The sequence below is a fragment of the Urocampus carinirostris genome, chromosome 10 (assembly GCF_059441175.1).
Source record: "Urocampus carinirostris isolate Australia breed hairy pipefish chromosome 10, RoL_Ucar_1.0, whole genome shotgun sequence".
NCBI classification, from domain to species: Eukaryota; Metazoa; Chordata; class Actinopteri; order Syngnathiformes; family Syngnathidae; genus Urocampus; species Urocampus carinirostris.
The window spans coordinates 26,394,592-26,417,039 of NC_142358.1; the positions used below are offsets into that span (position 1 = coordinate 26,394,592).

A 22,448-nucleotide genomic window follows, 5' to 3' on the forward strand; every position below is an offset into this window, starting at 1 on the left:
TCTGTACGGAAAAACGCAAATTTGTCAATTATGGGTACCATCCGGTATACACCGACTATAACGAAACGGTAAATCAATCAAGTCAAATGAGTTCGCCGCGGTATCCTCTATCTCGGTATTGGGTTTTTTCGTTGCAAACGAAGCGAGCGGTTTGATGCTACTGTGCGCATGCGTCTGCCGCCTGGGGATTTCCCATCATGCATGATTCCGGGAAAAAAAATATATATATGGTGTAAGATTATTTTGTATTTTGTAAGGGAAAATACAACAGTTTGTACGGGCATGGAGCCGTGGAGGTTGACAGTAATGAGACATACTACAACAGAGACAAGAGAGGCCTGAAAACATGTTGAATTCGACTCAATGCCAAAGAATAAAAATGTGTTTTCAGATGGGTTTTAAAAATAGATAAGCAAAGTACCTGCATTCATATTTATCGGAAATGTGGCAAATGCAAATGAATAATGATAGGGTTAGGTTTAGGGATAGGGTTAGGGCCCATTTTTAATATTGAATCTACTGGGAAATATATTGGTATTTAAAATGAGGGGTGTTTTTTTTATCAGAACTTCCAGTAATAAGTACTTAGCAAGGGCGTAAGTTTGGTCTTGGAATATGTTTGGAGGTAGCACATTTTTCCATGTGATCACATGGTATATTATTGGGGACATGGCAATTTCTTTTAGTTAATAATATAATATTGGTGGGGCTAAAACAATGATTACTCAATATGGGTTGGGACACATCCCATCTTTTCATGACAAAACTGCGCCCTTGGTACTTAGAATTGGTATTGGTTACTATTTAAGATTCAAGAACTCATTCTCGAATCGGTTTTTAAATACTTATTACCAAATATTCCATCTAGCAAGCATTTTTTCTGTAAAAATGAAGTGAAGCAAAGTTTGCATAAATATATTAAGCAAGCCTGGAGAAATCGGTCAAACTAATATGCTTTTTCTCCCAAAAGGCTAAGCAGTACACCAAAGACATCCAATAATAACCAAATCTGTGTGTTGTATTTATTTCTTTAACAATGACAGGAGACATTCCCCAGAACCATATCCAATTTCAAGCGGACATACCGTATTGTTTTATTGTACTTACTGTCACAGGATTTTCTTCCAGTAATGAATCCAGAAATCTGCTGTGAGCCGTGACCTTCCGTTGCAACGGCGATTTCCAGCTGCCCACGGGAAAGCCAGAAGAGTTCGCGACTATTCAGGTCTGTCAGCACCTCAGCAAAATCTGGATCCTGCATCGATTGGAACGGCAAAACGGAATGCTGATTGACCAAACAGTTCTAGTTGAACCTAAAAGACCTTCCTTCTGTTTACGACCCCAGTCATCAAACACAATAAAGAACATATTAAATCTCAACCAAATGTTTCCAATGTAAAAAACATCTTACAATAATAAGCTAAGGACCGCCAAGGAAAACAGTGAAGGGAAACTTGCATTCCTCACATAGAAAATGGGCCACCAAATATGCAGTCAGACTCCATATAACAAGTGCAAAATGCAACATTTCCAGCACTGAGAGACATAAATTATAAGACTTGACTTTTAAAAGCCTGGGATCTTGTGTCAGTATAAATGAACAGAAACCCTAAATCAGTACATGTGATGGACAGTATGGGCCCAACAAACACTATGGAGGGAGAATACCGACACGAGGTATTGGTATCGGTCCCAATCTGTTTTTGGTATTGATACTAGAATTGATATATTATTGGCTTTCTTCTCATAGCCCTTTAAAGGTGAAGTTCAGCATTTTAGGTGTCCTTAAAAAGTTGAAAACGAAATAATTTCTCTATTAAGTACAATGCTCAACATAGTTCAAAGAGCCCTTATGCTTCATATTCCATTCATTTCTATTTGTCAGTGGAGAATAAAATGGTAAAAGTATAAAAGGCCTGCTTCTAGTAAAGTCCAAACACCAACCCAGACCCCCAAAAAGATAAAAAGAGAAGCGTTTATTCAAGCACGTGTTAGAAATGCATGTACTTGCACGCAAACTATAAATAAGCTGCCTAAGGATGCAATCATGACTTAAAGCCAGGTAATGGAGGCAAATGTAACAACATTCTCAAATCCCGCACCCCACCTTTAAAAAATATTAACCTGGAATTATATGAATAGTGTTTTTCCAATAAATGAATACAATATTAAGGAACTAAATTATCCTAGGATTTATCTTACATACCCGCATAGGAGCTGAAATAAGGGGTTCAGTTTAAATGCGCACTTTTGGGTGTGTGTCAACACTAGCAAACCATAGGCAATGTGTGGTCAAGGGGACATGGCTTTCAGAGGAACAAAAATCCAACGGGAAACCAACAGGCCAAGCATGAGCATGCAGTTATAGCATTTAGTGTAAAACTGCAGAATTTTTATTTTATTTGTGAAATTATTTTTGCAAACACCGTGCCTTGAGAGAAAAGATGTCTGTCCTATACTCCTGACTTCAAGCTAAAACGCAACTGAAAAAACAAATAACCTGGAAGCTGCAAGAAAGTTTGGTGTAAATAGGAGCAATAGAAGAAGATAGAAGATAGAAGAAGGATAGATCAAAGAAAATTGCACCAAACGTCCTAACAGGGGATAACAACTTAGACAGTACCAAGAAATGGAGAAGGAGATTTTCAAGTGGTTTGAAGCCCAACGACGAATTGGATATGGAGTCTCTCGGTTAAGTGCCTATTTGCAAGCTCTCAAGAAAATACGAACCTGCTTCCACAGGTTGGTGTGCACGTTTTCTTCTATTTATTTTAGTATGTGGCTATTTTAAGGCAGTTATAGGAGCTTGGCTTTTATGCGATGTAGGGTTTTATGTGAATATGTATAAGAAATGAATAAACAAGAATACCAGGCATTTTTTGTAGAGGAAAGGAAATTTTATGTTCCGATGGTATCAGCAGATCGGTTTCAATGACTACTCAAAATTTTGGTATGGTATCTGTTAAGGTTTATGGGGGTGGACTCAAAACAGGAAAGCAGGGTTTTTATTTTTATTAAATACCTTCCTTGATTTAAGCAGCCCTGCCTGGTTCCTGCTCCCGCTCTCCTGGGTCCATCCTCAAAACAGAATGGCCCAACCTCCCAAGGAACTATTCTTGGTTCACTATCCATCTGAACAAAATGCAGTATCAAACATCTCTATTAAACAAATAACACCCATCGCTCCTCGATAGCACACTCTTCTTTAGCTCTCATATAAATAACATCACCCGGTCAGCCTACTTCCACCTGCGCTCCATCAACCGTCCCCGCCGTCCTCGTCCATAGCCTTGTCACCTCACGCCTCGATTACTGCAATTCCCTCCTCTACGGCTTACCTCAAAAGTCCCTCCATAAACTTCAGCTGGTCCATAACTGCTGCACGCATCATCACCAAAACCCCCTCTTACCATCACATCACCCCTTTCCTTCAGCAACTCCACTGGCTGCCAATCTACCATAGAATCAATTACAAAATCCTGCTCTACACCTACATGGCCATTCATAACCTTGCCTCTCCAACCTCCTTCACATTGCCACGGCCCGCGCACCCTCAGTTCATCTTCCTCGCTCCATCTCACTATACCCCCTGCCCACCTCAGCTCCATGGGGACCAGAGCTTTCAGCCGCTCTGCCCCCTAGCTCTGGAACTCATTGCCTGACCTCTGAAATTCTGCGACCGTGTCCATCTTCAAATCTGGACTTAAAACTCACCTCTTTAGACTTGCCTATTCTTGACCATTTGCCTCACACACGGCCTATTTTAACTCTAATGTGTTTTATTTGCAATTCATTACTGCTTGTTTTACTCTTCGTTTATTTTTGTGTTCTACTCATATGTACAGCGACCTTGGGTGTCCTGAAAGGTGCTTTAAAATTGATATTATTACTGTAAGGTAAGGATTTTGTGCAATGGGTTTTGGAAGCCTTAGTTGGCCCTCAGCAGGGGTCAAAACGAATCAGTGAATTGCATTGAGGACTGGACAAAGAGGTCCGGTGGGAACAGCTGTTGGCATATTTTTCACATGGTCCCATTCACTAAATGAACTGAAAGAGACACATCTGTCTTTCTCGCCCTTACAGAGAGAATAAGAACCAGGCAACGCTTTCATCAATAATCCACCCCCGTTTTTCTCCTTCCACCCATCTGATTCCGGAAACCCCTAACCGCCGGCATGTGCTAGAAGCGTGGATGCCGTCCATCTTCCGTGGTGCGCCTCCCATTGTCTCTCATCCCGGCTTCACATCTGCCTCCGGCACAAAGATGCTGTTTGCACTACAACACTTTCTCTTTTTTGCTGCTCCCACCTAGTCTTCCATGCATTTTTCCCCCTTTTGCCATGTCTGAGAGTCATTCGGATATACCAGAGCAATGACGACAACAGTGCAAGGATGTGGTGGTTAGACCACATCCATTTTAGAGGGAATGAGAGGAAGCCTCTTTTGCCTCTTTTGCAGTAACCCTGTTTATTTTAAATAAGGCACTAAAATCCCTAAAGGACACCTACCCTGTGATTTTAAGCAGCTTTACAAAAAACTATAAACATTTAAGGAGTATATATTTCCTTTACACAATGGTGATGTATTTTACTAAAGTCGTAGAGACGATTTAAGACCAGGAATTTGGAGCCATGTTCCCAGCCAAAACAACTGTTTGTGTTCGGCACTGGAGTCTGTAGCGCTAAATTCGTCGATGTATTCAGCTGAATCAACTTTGGAATTTTTGATAAAGTTAAAATGGCAAGCACACAGTAAAATCACTTTAAATTCTATAATTCTGTTCTTTGAAAATGTTTAGGTACGTTTTGACAATTCACTGTGTGTTTGTTTTATACTACTTGCATTTAAGTGTTAAAATGAGTGTTCGTCAAGTGAAGGTGTTTTGGAAAGCCTCATTTTGAAGAAGTACTTAGACACCAAAATAAGGGTTTTTATAATATTTGAAAGTTTCAACTACGTGTCTAGTCGTTAAAGTGTGTATCATTTTCTGGTGGTTAAAAAACATTTAGTCAGACAATACTGATTTGGATAATAGGCAAACATACATGAACTTTCATATAAAAGTGTATTATCTAATTTCTAAACGGTCGAGAAATTTGTATTTATTTCATATTAATGTAAGGCTCACTTAGGAGGAGCTGACATGATTGTCCGCAATCATGCTGCTACGGGAACCCCAATTTTTCTTTTTGTTTATTTCTCTTATTTCTTTTCTTTCTCTTCTTTTTTCCATCCATCCATCCATCCATCCATCCATCCATCCATTATCTACACAACTTATCCTCAGAAGGGGTCCTAGAGCCCCATCCCAACCATCTGCAGGCAGTGGGCAGGGGACACCCTCAACTGGATGTCAGCCAGTTGCAGGGCATTTCCTCTGTTCCTTTTTTTCTTTATTCCATTCTTTTTTTTTCCAGTGTTTTCTTTCACTTTTAGTTTGTTTTCCTGTTTTTTTCCTTTATTTTTCTCCTTTCCCCCTTTTTCATTCTTTTATTCAGGCCTGCTGTTTTTCTTTGCATTTTTCACCTTTCTTTCTTTATGTCTTTGGTTTTGCAAAAGGCTGGGTGGAAAAATAGGAAACATAGTGCAGTTTGGCCACTTTGATTAATCTTCTTACTTGTTTTTGCTTGCAGTACACAATACAGTGACATCTAGTGGTCAAATGTTGCACACTGTCCCCTTAAATACGCAGCGCTTTTACCTTTGTTTCTTTGTGAAACTAACAAAAAGTTTGAATGGTGAAGCTTATAGGATCTAGTCACTTCTTCTTAGTTTTTTTTGTTACTCTACAGCTAACACTGAATATATATTAAGAAGAAATTTAAGCACTTAAGGGAGTGTTGTCTCTTTGTCAAACTGGATGTATAATAAAACATAGATTCCTACTCACATGAGATGTTATGTTGGCCTGTATCTCTCTCAGAATGTGTTGCCTGTAAAGCAGTTGGACTCGAATGGGAACCAATAGAGGTTCTGTGGAGGAAAATGAAACAATACACCAATTGAACTCTGGAGTTAACACCGACAGAATGAGTAATACTGTAATCAAAACTGAAATATTCCTCCGCTTCCTCCTCCCAAAATGAACGCAAGTGCCTTCCTCTACCTTTGCCTTTGTTTTTGATGAGGCCTTGCAGGATGAGGATAAAGTGGAGGTTGTTCTCTGTGTCACTTAGCGTCAACATGGCGATGCCTCCCATTCCTGCATTCTCATTCTCTGAGGTCAGTGTTGAGCTGAATGTCTCTGTTGAAAGTGAATAATAAACAGAAAATGACCGTTTGTATTCATTTACTTTACTTTGTAAATACAGAGATTATGGAGTGCTACAACTAATAAACACTGCTAATAAACACTGGGCGCAAAACCAGAAACAAAGAATGCTAACCTGTACAATGCCCGCTAAATGTGCTTAATACAATAGTAAATTGCACCCCATAGTCAAATAGGTTGCATTTGGTGGTGGTTGCTAAGTTGAAAAATAAAAGTATGTTTACTTTTCAGTGGAACTGAAGGCTATCACACTGTAAAGCAGTGACTGGCAACCACCAGGCCGCGGGCTGGTACCGGGACATAGGTTGTTTGGTAACGGGCCGCGCCGAAATAAAATAAATTTGCCTTATTTAGTGCCTGTACCCTATTTATTCATGTATACACACATTCTTTCACCCTAAACACCTCAGAGTTTGGGTGATCACCAAGCACTGCAAACCTTTGACGGAGGGTGAATTTATTAAAGACTGTTCAAAGAATGCCAGACTGAATAGCCGGCCCTCACACATTTTCAGTTTACCAATCTGGATAACCATTCATTCTTTTCTGTCACGGACCAGGACAGAAAACAGGAATGAGAACCCAATCGCGTAACGTTACTCACAGTTTATTAGAGAGAGGAGGAATGCGCGCACACTCGATCCGGGGATCGATGGTCGCGGAAGTGGATTGAAATCACAACTAAAGAGTGGTCAAAATCAAACAGATCGGGCCGAATACAAAACAGGATCAAACACAGGCAAATTCACAGAACTTGGCATATCACACAGAGTCTAGCAGGAGTTTCGCAGACGCTCTGACACCAGGCAACAATCTGTCAACGCGTTTCAGCTGGTGTCATTGGGCAGGGCCAATTGGGCGCCGTGGCAACCATGAGAGAACCTGGCGCCACACGGCGGGGACCAATTGAGCGCCATGGCAACCATGACACTTTTCTAAATGAAAGTCTTTTGTACCACTAGGACACACGCTTCACCAGCACGAACGAGACGGAGACTCCGGTAAAAACAGGGGTTGGAGACTACTCGCTACAATAACAGCCGAATCATTGACACACACACTGCTCACTCGATATGGAGTTTCTAGCAGTATCGTGCAGACACTTCTAACTACCGGGAGAGCTAATTGTGGTCATTGTGCTTGCTGTTTACGTTCCACCGCTAACGTTCACCGGATGCTAACGTTCCCCGGGTGCTAACGTTAGCATAGCGCTAAATCTCCTGCCCGCTGCTATCAATAAACAGCAGCTTGCACTACCCAACAGAGCATTTATCGTTGCGGGGGACTTTAATCGGGCATGTTTATGGACTGTACTTCCCAAATCCATTCAATACGTGGACTGAGCAATACGGGAAAAAACACTGGACTGTGTGTACTGTAAGATCGAACATCCAGTTGGATCCACCAATTCTGTTTGTCCCTCACCCCCCCCTCAACACCCTCCAGAGGAAGCAGAGCCTATTTACAACAAAGACAACAAAGACAGTTAAAACATGTGATTTGTTCCTGTATCTCTTTGTTTCATTTTCCTCACTGTAAAATGTGGAACTGGAGTCGTCCAATTTCGTTGTTACAATATATCCCATGTTGTAACAATGACAATAAAGGCAAATTCTATTCTATTCTATTCTATTCTATTCTATTCTATTCTATTCTATTCTATTCTATTCTATTCTATTCTATTCTATTCTATTCTATTAAATGTTGGACGCTGTCTAATAAAAAGAGATTGAAGAAGATAAAAAGAACGGGCGGCATTGGCTCAGGTAGAGTGCTCGTCTTGGCATCAAAGGTCACAGGTTCGATTCCCGGCTCCTCCGTGTTATATGTCGAAGTGGCCTTGGGCAAGACATTGAATCCCTAATGCCCCCGATAGCAGGTAGTTGCCTTACATGGCTGACGCTGCTATCGCTTAGTTAGTGTGTAAATGGGAAAAGTGTGAAGCACATTGTAAAAGCGCTTTGGGAGGTCTTCATTTACTTGAAAAGCACTATATGAATGCAAAACCAAACCAAATGTCAGGCGAAATAGGCAAACAAGGTAGGAATCAATAAATAAGATATGGATACCGATACAAAAGAAAGATATATATTTCCTACAAAGGCTCACCAGCGAACAGAGCCCTATGTTTGATGATCTTCCCTTCCACTTCTTCTTGTCTGCCAGTCGATGTGCTCATAACGACACGTAACTGCTCGTTCTGCAGCTGTCGTAGAAGAGGCTTGGCAACGTTTTTCCATACGCCACAGATCTACAAATGCAAAGAGAAGAGAATGAGTACTTCATTTCCTGGAAAACTGAGCATAGCATTTTTAGCGCAAAATATCAATAAACAGGTCTACATTCAGCTCCGTGGTCTTGGAGGTCGGTCGCTTGTTTGAGCCTTGATCGGGTCATACCTAAGACTTATAACATTTGTACCCATTGCCCCCCTGCTTGGTGCTCGGCATTAGGGGTTGGATTTGGAGGGTTTGGTCACATAATGACTCCCAACGAGAAGTCGACACACATCAGTTGGATTGAGTGAGGGGGCTGGGAATCCGCTCCTCTGTATCAATCTCCAAGGAAGAGTCAAAAAATATGCGAATGTGTCCTTGACTCTTGCCACCTAACACTAGGGGGATATGGCACTGGTATGTATATTTTGGTCTATAATCAAACAGGTCCTAGGTTGCATCCAATCATCACCTGTATAACTTTTGCAAATATTTGTAGTTTACATTAGGGGTCTCCAACGGCCGTGGGTCATTTGGTAGCGGGTTGCACAGAAAGAAAAAAAAGTTTCATTATTTTTGGCTTATTATTGTTTTATCGACATTGCTACTGTGACACCAGATATGAACATGAGTTTTAGACATTTGAAAGGGTGGTTTGTACGTACGTCAGGTGGTGCCATGGTCACATTAGAAACAAGGATTTCCACCCTTGGCTAATACAGCGAGGGATGAATCGAACCAAATTTCTGCACTATTAGTCAATCATATTGGTGGTCATGGAAAAACCTTTGGTAATGGAGCAGAGATCGATGGGTGCAGTTCAAAGATGAATGGGATCCTTACACCAAGAACAGCAGCGCACTGAGACCACACAACACCAGAGCGCTTTTGGCGACTTTTACTTGGTAAGTTTGTGTTTTTGATTACTTGGTACGCAGCGCAAGATTTTGAGTGACAAGGACAGTGTGTATAATTCGACCACTAGATGTCGCTGAATTGTGTAGTGCAACCTAAAAAAGTGGTTAAAAAGCACAGCAAAGAATACAAATCACAGAGACTCTAAGTGACTAAAACGTACTTCTCTTTTTTTTGCCCAGCCTTTTTGAGGTTTTTGTGTACCCATGGCAGACAATTATGTCAGTCTCCTTTAATTGAGGCTCATGGTGGGTAAAATAAATGCGATTTTTAAAAAAATGCATGTTCATGTATTTTTGTATAATGATTTTATTTTAAATGACGTTTTTTGCCACTAGGAGGCTTTAAATCATACACAATGTTAAATGAATTAATTAAAACTTTATTCGAACATCAAAATGAAAACAGAACAAAAACAATAACTCAACAACAAAATAATGTTACATAATATGTTCGAAAAGGGGTAGTAAGAAGCAAATGCTTAATTCCATTCCCCTTCATCTTCCCCACCAAATACAACAATGATATAACAACAATTGTAATGACATTAATAATAACAGTCATGACATAAGAATAGCAACAATAACACAAAGTTAACTAAATGCACTATTCCCAATCTCCCGCACCACTCATACCCCACCCTCCTCATCTCTGTATTCCACCAGGAATGTTTCTTTGTATCTAAACCTGAACAAGTGAATAGTTGGACACCGTTTAATCTCGTCTTGCAAACCGTTCCAAAGCTTGACTCCACACACAGACACACACATACTTTTCCTGGTGGTTCTCACCTTTGGGATTATGCATTCACTACAGCTCCTTAAATTATAATTTCCCTCTTTCTGAATGAATAATTTATGGATGTTTTCTGGCACTATGTTTTTGTTGACCTTAAATAGCAGTTGTGCAGTAAAAAAATTACTAAATCATCTAATTTTAATAATTTGGACTGCAGGAATAAGATATTAGTATGATCTCGATATCCTACCCTGTGTATGGCTCTAATTCCGCGTTTTTGGAGGATAAAAAGAAACTGAAGTGAACTTTTGTAATCATTGCTCCAGACTTCTGCACAATATGTTATGTTCCTTAAAATGTGTGGTTGGTTGGGTCTCCTAACCACTAAGATCATAGGGGCACCATTTTCTGTTGTGTGTTTTGGGCAAGTACAGCCTGGTGGCACCCATCCCTCTCCAGGGCAACATGTGTTTTCACCCTATCTTGCACCTGGGACTTTTCGTGTGTCAGGTGAATGTACTAACCACTGCATTACAAAAATAACAGGTACGTTACTCTACATATGCTTGATGTGCTTATACTTAATTTCGGCAAACTAGATATATTTATTTTCGTAAGGGCAACTCTAATACTGTTTCAAGGATTGCAAGAGTGACCAATTTTTGATAATACAATCTCAGAATTTGGAGGCAGTAGAAACTATTTTTCTTTTTCTCAATTTGCTTGAGTAATTGTTGTGTGCAACAAAAGCGGTTCATATTTGAGGCATGTCATGGAGCCAGAGACTAAATGTGCGGTGCTGTTTTTTTTGCCGCAGCCGACGTGATGGAAAACGAAGTCATGCACGCATTTCATTTATCGCCAGGGAACTTTTCTCCCTCAGGAAACACTCTGACATCCAGGCACACGTCATAAAAAAGACACTAACAGAAGCAAGAGGAAGTCTTACCATGTCTGAGTGTCCCTTGGGGACTTTGTACTCAAAAGCGGTGGCACCGTCTGTACCCAAGAAGAGGATTTTACTGGGACGGGCCATTCTGGAATAAAAATACACATTCATCTTATGAGTAAAAATGTAATAATTGACTCTGGGTTGTTTGTCACAGTAATTTACTTCTGGTATGTGACGGAGAATGCCAGGCTGGTTCTGGTCAAAGAGAAGCGAGCTCTGGCAACGGCGTTGGAGCTTGGCAGCCACGATTCTGTCACTCCTGTCAGCAGTGCTACAAATTCTGCAAAGAGGTTGAGTCATTTGGTCAGCTGGCCATGCTTGCCCAAATCATCAGCCTATTTTTTTCTAAATAAGCATGCATGAGTGAGGTCAGTTTTTAAGTACCATATTTTCTGGACTGTGTATGAGTTGCACCCGAGAAACCCAAATTGGCCAGAAATTTGAATATGTGCCTTATAAATCGGTGCACCTTATATGTGGACAAAATTGGAAATGCATTACCGTGTTTTTGCTAATTTATTTTATTGCTAGCAGTGGTGGCAATGGGTATCGAACAGAAATCAGAAGTAAAAGCACCGATTTTTTTAACCACAAAACCACTAGGGACATGGATAGTTATTCACAATTGCATAATTCTAAACGCAACAGGAGTCGATCGCGGATCGCGGCGGGTAGAGCGCCACGTTCTATCTACTTGACCACTATGGATACAGACGATGCATGAAAAGCCATTTGTTTTTATTTCATATTACACTATTTTTAGTTACAGTTCCACATATGTTAGAGTATAGAGAATCTTGTTTTACTTTTTCTCAACTCAAACTAAACATCGTAAGTGACAAACGTTTTGATTATGTGAGGCCTCGAGAAGACCAAATTATAATTATTTTATCCACAATTAACTTCTCATCATTCATGACAGAATGACCGGATTACTTTCCACAATACCTTATTTTCATTCAGGTAAGAATGCACTTCCTAGAGACTAGACAAGTCTGCTGTACCACAGATTTGTTTAAGATCGGTCAGGCTCCACAATAAATTCACAATTTGGTACAGTGACCAAAAAAAGTGTGATGATGAGATAAGACGTAATGACTTTTCGTGCGTCAACTTTTTGCGAATAACAAACTATTTAGAATTGTGAAGTAGATAAACTAACAATTTAATGAGAAAGGGGTCTAGTGGATGGGATCGGGCTCATTCTACGCTGTGATCTTGGCGTAATTGCCGTTGCAATTCAAAGGTATGTCATTATATGCCATTAGAATCAGCAGGGTTGGGTAGGGTTACTTTAACTTGATTACTTTCAATTACTTTTGGATTACTCCATTACCAAATATGCTAATGAAAGACAATGAATAAAAATACTAAATTTTGTGCAGGCTTGGGGAGTAACGGAATACATGGAACGGCAAAAATGATGTTGGCAAGCTGTTTGGATTTATTTTCTTTTTGTTTCTGTCGCATTTTATGTTAGTTTTGCCGGAGATCAAAGAGATCAAAGCCAGGAGAGAAAGCTTACCACGTGTTGTGAGTCATAATTTTATTCATATTTAGTTTCTTTTGTCTTTTATTAGCATATTTGGTATTGGAGTAATCCAAAAGTAATTGAAAGTAATCAAGTTAAAGTAACCCTACCCAACCCTGAGAATCAGTGATATATATATTTGAATTCCGTGCACCTTGTAGTCCAGTGCGCCTTTTGTATTAAAAAATAAATAAATCACAAAACACTACTTTTTTGGGGGTTCGCATCATAATTTGATGCACCTTATAGAGTGCAAAAAATAGGGTAACTTTTGTATAAAGTTGGGCTCTAAGTGTGAGTGTTTGTGCTCACCAGTGCGGCTTTCCTCAGGGCCTGTGTCCTCTGAGCTCAAGTAGGATCTGTCATTGTAGGATTTGTGCAGGTCGTCTTCTTTCTCTTTTCCCTTTTCATGGAAATACTCAAAGCTGTCCAGCATTGGATCCATCTGTATCTTGTCTCCCTCACCTGTAAAAAGAGAAGGACCAAATACTTTCAGAATTTACCCAACTGGAATTTTAAGTGAACTAATTATGCTCAAACGCATGTTTCTAATGATACAATTCTTTACCGGGTGATGTTATGGGTAGAGTATTCTTTATTTTTTTTACTGCAAGCCCTGAGAAACCTTTCAAAGCACATCCTTCTACATGATCCCCAATGTCTGGTACGCAGATGAGACACTCGTGTCAGCTGTTTGCTTTTGTTCAGCAATTTCAATTTGAGCATGAAATATGTCAACAGGGGCAGCCAAAGAGGATGTTTAGCAAGTGAGCAAGAAAAAAAGCAAAACGGATTAAATCAAGATGCACTGAGACAGTTCACACATCAGACACCAATATTTGGGAATTTGTATTGCTACTAAATGGTATTACAGTACTTTTTATTGCATTACTGTTACGTTGCACGTTTTTTCATTTCACTGTTACTATAACATGGGCCAGTCTCCAAGCACTACTATGTACAAATGTTTTTGGGTGTATTTATGCTGACAGTTTTGTGTCGCTTTTTTCTCTTTAAAGTCTTTATTACGGGTTTACCCGGCAGTGCCATGTTTAATATCTGGCATACAGTGTTTCCCTTCATTGTTATCAATGGTAATAAAGATAATTCCATTCAGTACAATCATTGCTTGCTTTTAAATTCAGAAAATTGCTAAAACTAAATAAAAACTCAATAATTGATGCCATGAATATCAATGTTTCCACTTGTGTGTTTCGTTTTTGCCATAGTCTTTCTGCCTTTGTAAGATAATTAAACATGAGCGACACAATTAAACGAGAATGCATTCATAGAGACAACTTTCTTGAGGATTGTTACAGATGAGGGCAGCCTCAGCAACAACAATTAAAAACAAATACTTCATGTAACCGGTCAGAAACTTTTACAAGCCGACCATCAAACATTTTCCTCAGCTCTAGATTATCGATGTTCTGGTAAAGAAACTAATTATTCTTCTATTGATCACTAAAATAATACATGTTATTTACCAAGCACTCTGCAATAAAATTTACTTATGCCATGTCTTTTCCTTGTCAACATGGGCCTTAATTGTGGCGATGGCAGCAGGCAATACTTTTTGTCCTGCTGTCCTTTGTGACCTCTCGGTTGTGGTGTCATTCTGCCCCTGGGGTAATTTTTGAGGATTTGTCAGACTTTTGGTCTTTCTGAAATTGAATATTGGATTTGCTGGCAAGTTAAGGGTTCCGAAATAATCCTTGCCCGACTATTAAACACATACAATAGAATTCGAATTTGAAGAATTGTCTCCATTGTCATTGATAACAACATGGTGAGCATAGTGTTAAGACATGGCACTCCAGGATAAACACATAATAAAGACTTAAAAGATAAAACAAAAGATAATATTAATGCCAGGAAAAATATGGGAACATATTTACAAGGTAGACTGACTGAAGTTATAAGTGCATCCGAACAAAAGTTCAATAAAAAGTAGTGCAATAACATGTAGCAGCAACAAAAAATCCAAAATATTCAATAGATAAGACATGAATACCCTTTTTTCTGTACATAGGCCGGGTATATATTTCACGGTTTTGCGTTCTTGTTTAGGAAAGTGATGGCCCTGAATCTGTTAGTAATTGATTTAGGGGACCCTTTGGTGCCCACCATAGGGTGTTTTTTAAATAGCTTGTCATTTTCCAGCTGCTTGTCCTTTTGTGGTGTGCTGAAGCCCATCCTAGCAGCCTTTAGGCAAAGGGTTACTTACAAGCCAATTGCACTGCACTCAGAGAAGACAACCCTTAAGACACACACTCATTCCTCGGGACAATTTTGACTTGCCAATCGACCTTTTATGTATTTTCTTGATACTTGTAAGGAAACCAGTGTACCCAGAAAAAAACCACTCAGGGACAGAGGGAACCCACAAACTCTACATGAGGATTCTGGTCGCCGTAATTGAACCCAGAACCTCGGGACTGTGAGTCAGACATGCTAAGCAGTCAACCACTGCGCCGCTTTTATTTCGTTGCATGTTTTTATAGTCCTTAAGCTGGCTTTATAAGGCAGCTTCATTTTAATGAGGGTATGCAGGTAGGAAGTGGAGCCAAATTATTCCCCTACAAAATTGTGTTATCTTGGCACTACTCGTCTAAACTCAGCATTTTGATTAATATTTTCTTTGCAGATTAGGAATTTAGCTACAGAATCCACCTTGTTTTTACCCATTTTGGAGGCTACCATTTTGCAAGTTGGTGTCTGCTGAAAATGACATCAAAGTAGTTGAATGTTTTACTTCCTGGTTTTCTGAAGCAAAGCAGTGTTACGTCACCTGAGGCCTGAGCAACCTTGCAGTTATCTTCAGTGGACAGCAGGTAGCAATATGTCTACTTTCTAAATGTATATCAAAACAGGTGGCTTTTGCTGCACTTTCTCGGGATGTGGTGACTTGTACCAAATTTGGTTGAACCAATTCCGGCTTCATACACATAAAAGAGGTAACCATTATCAGATCTTGACGTTTCTCAGAGAAGAGTTACTAATCACAAAGTGCTCAGACTATTACATGCAGTGTTCTCGTTTGCCCGCGTCCCTGCGTCCTAGACGCATCATTTTTGCTGGGGACGCATTGTGTCAAATCAACGTGCGTCCCCGGGACGCAACTTTTTTGACACAAAACTGTTATTATTACCCGATTACTTTTAAACATTTTTTAACAAAGATTTACTGCACTCCAAACTTTTCGTCAGGCAGATCCGCCATTGCTGTTTTGGTCTCGCGGTTCGAGTTTTCGTCTGCACGCCAATCTCAGCAAACGAGATTTCGTTGCGTTGAGATTACGTCATTGTTGTGGTGGTTGTCGGCGAGGGAAGTTTAAGTATGCATACCTGTCAACCTGTACGTTTTTGCCGTACAAAGTACGTGTATTATGCAATTTAAGACGTGTACGACGTACAAGAAAAACGCAAATTTGTCAATCATGGGTTCCATCCGGTAAACACCGACTATCACGAAAACGGCAAATTAAGTCAAACGAGTTCGAGTTGTGTAGTGAAAGTCCGTCTCTTTTTAGAGAACCGGCTTTTTCAGCTCAACTCATCTCATTTACCATATTATATAGGGATATATCCCTCAACCTCAAATGCCCTTCTTGATGATTCAGGAAAACAATTAGAATAATGTATCACCTGTTCAAATTTAAATACAAAAAAAACATTACTGGCAGAATACAGAGATGAAGGAAAAGGGGTATGAATGATACTACAGATTGGAAATACTGCGTTTACAACTATAGTTAACCTTGTTGTTATTGTTACTATTATTATATAATAACTGTTATTATTGCTATTGTTGTTGTTATCATTGGTGTCACAATAATATTTAGTGACAAGTAGCATTACAACGTTAATAGATGGGTACTACGATGGTTAGTGTATACAAATATTTGACTATTGTTATTATTATAATTATTGATATCTGACCTATGTAATATGTATGTATCCGTGAGATTTTGTTATATTTAGACACAAAAGAGGAGCTATCTGTAAAATATAATTAGTAGGATGAATGCCTAGGGAAAATAAGCGTCTGATTCTTACAACCCCTGTTAACTTTACAGGGAGTGCAGAATTATTAGGCAAGTTGTATTTTTGAGGATGAATTTTATTATTGAACAACAACCATGTTCTTAATGAACCCAAAAGTCTCATTAATATCAAAGCTGAATATTTTGGAAGTTGGAGTGGGGCTTTTTTAGTTTTAGCTATTTTAGGAGGATATCTGTGTGTGCAGGTGACTATTACTGTGCATAATTATTAGGCAACTTAACAAAAAACAAATGTATACCCATTTCAATTATTTATTTTCATCAGGGAAACCAATATAACAGCTCAACATTCACAAATATACATTTCTGACATTCAAAAACAAAACAAAAACAAATCAGTGACCAATATAGCCACCTTTCTTTGCAAGGACACTCAAAAGCCTGCCATCCATGGATTCTGTCAGTGCTTTGATTTGTTCACGATCAACATTGCGTGCAGCAGCAACCACAGCCTCCCAGACACTGTTCAGAGAGGTGTACTGTTTTCCCTCCTTGTAAATCTCACATTTGATGAGGGACCACAGGTTCTCTATGGGGTTCAGATCAGGTGAACAAGGAGGCCATGTCATTAGTTTTTCTTCTTTTAGACCCTTTCTTGCCAGCCACGCTGTGGAGTACTTGGATGCGTGTGATGGAGCGTTGTCCTGCATGAAAATCATGTTTTTCTTGAAGGATGCGGACTTCTTCCTGTAACACTGCTTGAAGAAGGTGTCTTCCAGAAACTGTCAGTAGGACTGGGAGTTGAGCTTGAGTCCATCCTCAACCCGAAAAGGCCCCACAAGCTCATCTTTGATGATACCAGCCCATACCAGTACCCCACCTCCACCTTGCTGGCGTCTGAGGCGGACTGGAGCTCTCTGCCCTTTACCGATCCAGCCACGGGCCCATCCATCTGGCCCATCAAGACTCACTCTCATTTCATCAGTCCATAAAACCTTAGAAAAATCCGTCTTGAGATTTTTCTTGGCCCAGTCTTGACGTTTCAGCTTGTGTGTCTTGTTCAGTGGTGGTCGTTTTTCAGCCTTTCTTACCTTGGCCATGTCTCTGAGTATTGCACACCTTGTGCTTTTGGGCACTCCAGTGATGTTGCAGCTCTGAAATATGGCAAAACTGGTGGCAAGTGGCATCTTGGCAGCTGTACGCTTGACTTTTCTCAGTTCACGGGCAGTTATTTTGCGCCATGGTTTTTCTACACGCTTCTTGCGACCCTGTTGACTATTTTGAATGTAACGCTTGATTGTTCGATGATCACGCTTCAGAAGCTTGGCAATTTTAAGAGTGCTGCATCCCTCTGCATCCCTATCTCACTATTTTTGACTTTTCAGAGCCTGTCAAGTCCCTCTTCGGACCCATTTTGCCAAAGGAAAGGAAGTTGCCTAATAATTATGCACACCTGATATAGGGTGTTGATGTCATTAGACCACACCCCTTCTCATTACAGTGATGCACATCACCTGATATGCTTAATTGGTAGTAGGCTTTTGAGCCTATACAGCTTGGAGTAAGACAACATGCATAAAGAGGATGATGTGGTCAAAATACTCATTTGCCTAATAATTCTGCACTCCCTGTATTTTTGTTGTTGAGTCATTGTTTGTGTCCTGTTTTTATTTTATAATGTTCGAAATAAAGTTTTTATTCATTCGTTCATTCATTCATTCATTCATTCATTCATTCATTCATTCAATGTTTAGTACTGCTTATAGATCACATACACATAAACTATTGATAGAGGGGAAACTCCTGAAGTTACATGATTTGATCAGGTATCAAACTGCTCAGATGATGTATAGAGATGCGGTCAGAAGCTTACCAAAACATTTACAATGCCACTTTAGGGAAAATAACAAACTATCCAAAAGATGGCCAAAAACTATGCACAAATCTTACTTCATTACCAGTAATGAACCAAGATTGTGGAATAACTTGAACAATGACTTGAAAAACCTCAAACCAAGTTATATTATCGGTGCCAAATTGGCCCTAGACCAGTAGTTATAGAAACAGGATTAGGCCGTTATTCTAATGTTGATCCATATTATAACATTTAGAGCAGGGGTGGGAAATTTTTGATTCAGAAATTTGGCAGAGAGACCCGGCCAGGAGGAATAAAATGAATGATTGATATACTTAGCTGAGTCTGATAGCTTGGCAATGAGAAAATAAATCAAATGCAGGAAAAATAAACATTATTTGAATGTTGGAGCAGTATATTTTAATGTGAAATATATATTTTTATGGACGGGGGAAACAGAGAGATTCTGGGACACCAAAATATTTCTTTAAGTACAGTAATACGTTTTAAAAATGTTTGGTTTGGAGGGCTGTATTAAAAAGCCTGATGGGTCGCATATGGCCCACACACCGTAGGTCACCCACCCCTGATTTAGACTGTGTTGCAGGAATTGGAAATGTGATTGTAAAAAATAACATTAGTATTTAGCTTGACTGTCACTTAAAATATATTTTTCATTATATACAAGCCTTTGTGGCTCAGTGTTGTCGGGTCGATATAAGATTGGAATTAGCTGCTTGGAGTGGTCCGTGGTTGAGAGCTGCAGTACCCATTTTGGGCGTCATAGACCACACAAAAGCAGAATTTTATCTTGTTTGTGTCACGGTCGCCTTGGTGACCAGTCTGCCCCGCCCTCTGGGCAACAGCTGAAAGCAGTTCCACTAATTGTGGATCTGCTACTTAAGGCTGCATTGTGGGTTCTGCGGTTGCGGGTTCATTACTCATTATTCACAATCCCGGTCTGTTATGCTTGTCCTGTTTTAGTCTGTTATGCCATGTCCTGTTGAGTTCGTGCCGGAGGAACTCTGTATTGTTCTGTTTTGCCCCGGAGTATTGGGCGACTTTTATTTTATTAAATAAAACTTATGGATCGTCAACGCATTTGAGTTCTCCCTTCATGCCTCCTGCCTCCGTTCTGGTCCGGTCACCTTCCACGCCACCACGCCAATCCGTGACAGAATGAACCTGCCAACAAATAGAACTCAGCGAACGATCCCAGCGCGACTTGGGGAGAGCTGGAGAGCGCAGTTCGGCAGGCGCCTACTGAGTTGGCCTTCCCTGCCCGTTCAAACCACGGCCCCGCCCGTCGTGGCCCTTGCTGTGCCTCGAATGGGGTCCCAGGAAGAATTGACGCCTGCCTGCCCGACTCCCGTGCCGATTGCCTGCTATTCCCTCTCCCCTGCGTGCAAGTCCGACTCCGACTCCGCTGCCCGTCGGGCCGACTCCGACTCCGCTGCCCGTCGGGCCGACTCCGACTCCGCTGCCCGTCGGGCCGACTCCGACTCCGCTGCCCGTCGGGCCGACTCCGACTCCGCGGCCCGTCGGGCCGACTCCGACTCCGCTGCCCGTCGGGCCGACTCCGACTCCGCTGCCCGTCGGGCCGACTCCGACTCCGCTGCCCGTCGGGCCGACTCCGACTCCGCTGCCCGTCGGGCCGACTCCGACTCTGATGCCTGCCTGCCCGACTCCCGTGCCGACTGCCTGCTATTCAGTCTCCCCTGCGTGCCGGTCCGACTCCGCTGCCGGCCAGTCCGACACCGCTGCCTGCCAGTCCGACTCCGCTGCCTGCGTGCCAGTCCGACTCCGCTGCCTGCGTGCCAGTCCGACTCCGCTGCCTGCGTGCCAGTCCGACTCCGCTGCCTGCGTGCCAGTCCGACTCAGCTGCCTGCAGTCCGACTCCGCTGCTCCTGTTTTGCCGGTTCTGATTTTGACTCTCTCATGCCTGGTCTGTTTTGATTTTGACCCTCTCATGTTTTACCTGTTCTGATTTTGCCTGTCCTGTTTACCTGCCCTGATTTTGCCCGTCCTGTTCTCGTCGGTTCTGCCTGTCTGTTATCCCCTGTCCAGTTTCCCACCAGAACCCCTCCCTGCCGAGCGCCGATTCCGATCCGCCCGACGCAGATGGCGCCTGCCTCTCCCCGTTCCTGCGTGTTCGGAGGAGGGAGCGGGGTTGCCCCAATCGCGAGCGTCAACATTCCGGGGCGTGAGGTTGTAATTTTTTCTTTTTGGGACCTCGGGAGCTGTCCCTTAAGAGGGGGGCTCTGTCACGGTCGCCTTGGTGACCAGTCTGCCCCGCCCTCTGGGCAACAGCTGAAAGCAGTTCCACTAATTGTGGATCTGCTACTTAAGGCTGCATTGTGGGTTCTGCGGTTGCGGGTTCATTACTCATTATTCACAATCCCGGTCTGTTATGCTTGTCCTGTTTTAGTCTGTTATGCCATGTCCTGTTGAGTTCGTGCCGGAGGAACTCTGTATTGTTCTGTTTTGCCCCGGAGTATTGGGCGACTTTTATTTTATTAAATAAAACTTATGGATCGTCAACGCATTTGAGTTCTCCCTTCATGCCTCCTGCCTCCGTTCTGGTCCGGTCAGCTTCCACGCCACCACGCCAATCCGTGACAGTTTGTTGGTATTTGTTGGTGGTGCTTTAAATTGAAACTTAAATAAAGACACTCAAGGAGGCCTCGAAAACAACTGTGTAAGTTTTTCCAAACATCGTTTCAGCCATTCCGTGGTCTGTAACTCACATAACCACACAGACACACACACACATCTACAAATCGGGATTTATAAAATAGTTTAGATAGAAGGATTGGATGGATTTGTCTTTATTTTAAAGCGAATTTTGTCTGCCGATGTTATGTATGTCTGATTTTACTATTCTGGGACTCTCAAACATTAAAGTGAATCAATTCTGCAAGAAAGAAATTATTTGGGAAGGGAGCAATATTTAATTCATGGGACCCAATATGTTCATCTTGAATGGCTAGCAACGACAACCAATGAGTTTACTCTTGTTCTAAGGAAGCCTTTGCACACCTACCTTAACTGACTTATTACTTTTTTTAATTCATTATAAAATAAATAAATTCAAAAGCACTGACCCTTTGATATTTTTTAAAAATCAAGACCTAAATTCTTGTTTTAAAGGTACAATGTGTATTATTCGACCACTAGATGTCGCTCTATTATGTAGTGCAAAGATGCCTGGTCCAAAATGTATTGCTGTTAAAAGTGACAATGGGCTATAGCTATTTAAAAAAGAGAATGTATTTGGAATACAGTCTCTGACTCTGAGACATAGAAATTAAAACCTAAATAAAGCTTATTTGTTAATCTAATTATCATTATAGCTCACTACATTCACAAGTGGAAAATTACTGGTAGAAAAATTGATTTCCTTGCCTTCCTTTTCTAGCTTTCCTACAACCAGAAAGCCTTTCTAACTGATATTATTTGTAAACATTTCGGGTATTTTTATGTTAGCCATCTATTCCCCCAGGCATGTTTGTTTAATTGTATTTTCTTGTATGTTGGATTGTTTGTTCCGTTTGGTTCTAATGGTAATAGAACACTGCTGTGAATTTATTTGGATGTATGTGTTTGGTTCAATAATGCATTATAGAAAAAATAATGCAAGGAAGAATACAAATTACAAATTACTAAGCCTCAAAGAGATCACACCGCATATATAGCTTTTTTTGTATATATTTTTTTGGTCCAGTCTGTCTTGAGGATTTTGCTTTTCTGGGTGCCCGTAGCAGCACGATGGTTGACAATCTATGATATCAATCAAGGTGTACCTTATGTTATGCAAGATAATACAAATAACTATAATAACTGAAAATGAAAATGGTCTGCATTTATATAGTGCTTTTCATGTCAATGAAGACCTCCCAGAGCGCTTTACAATGTGCTTCACACTTACCCATTCACAAACCCCGATAGCAGCATCAGCCATGCA

At 40.9% G+C, this 22,448-nt stretch overlaps 1 protein-coding gene across 1 annotated transcript in view; it reads right to left on the reverse strand.

Moving 5' to 3' along the window:
* chrd (chordin) overlaps positions 1-22,448 on the reverse strand; it is a 45,331-nt gene that overhangs the window by 14,881 nt on the left and 8,002 nt on the right. Inside the window, exons 4-10 of the mRNA XM_088345210.1 lie at positions 12,936-13,088; positions 11,255-11,372; positions 11,090-11,177; positions 8,381-8,522; positions 6,107-6,244; positions 5,891-5,973; positions 1,108-1,255 (exon numbers count right to left, since the gene is read on the reverse strand). Coding sequence (XP_088201336.1) covers positions 1,108-1,255; positions 5,891-5,973; positions 6,107-6,244; positions 8,381-8,522; positions 11,090-11,177; positions 11,255-11,372; positions 12,936-13,088 — 870 coding nt within the window. The remainder of the gene's footprint in view (positions 1-1,107; positions 1,256-5,890; positions 5,974-6,106; positions 6,245-8,380; positions 8,523-11,089; positions 11,178-11,254; positions 11,373-12,935; positions 13,089-22,448) is intronic.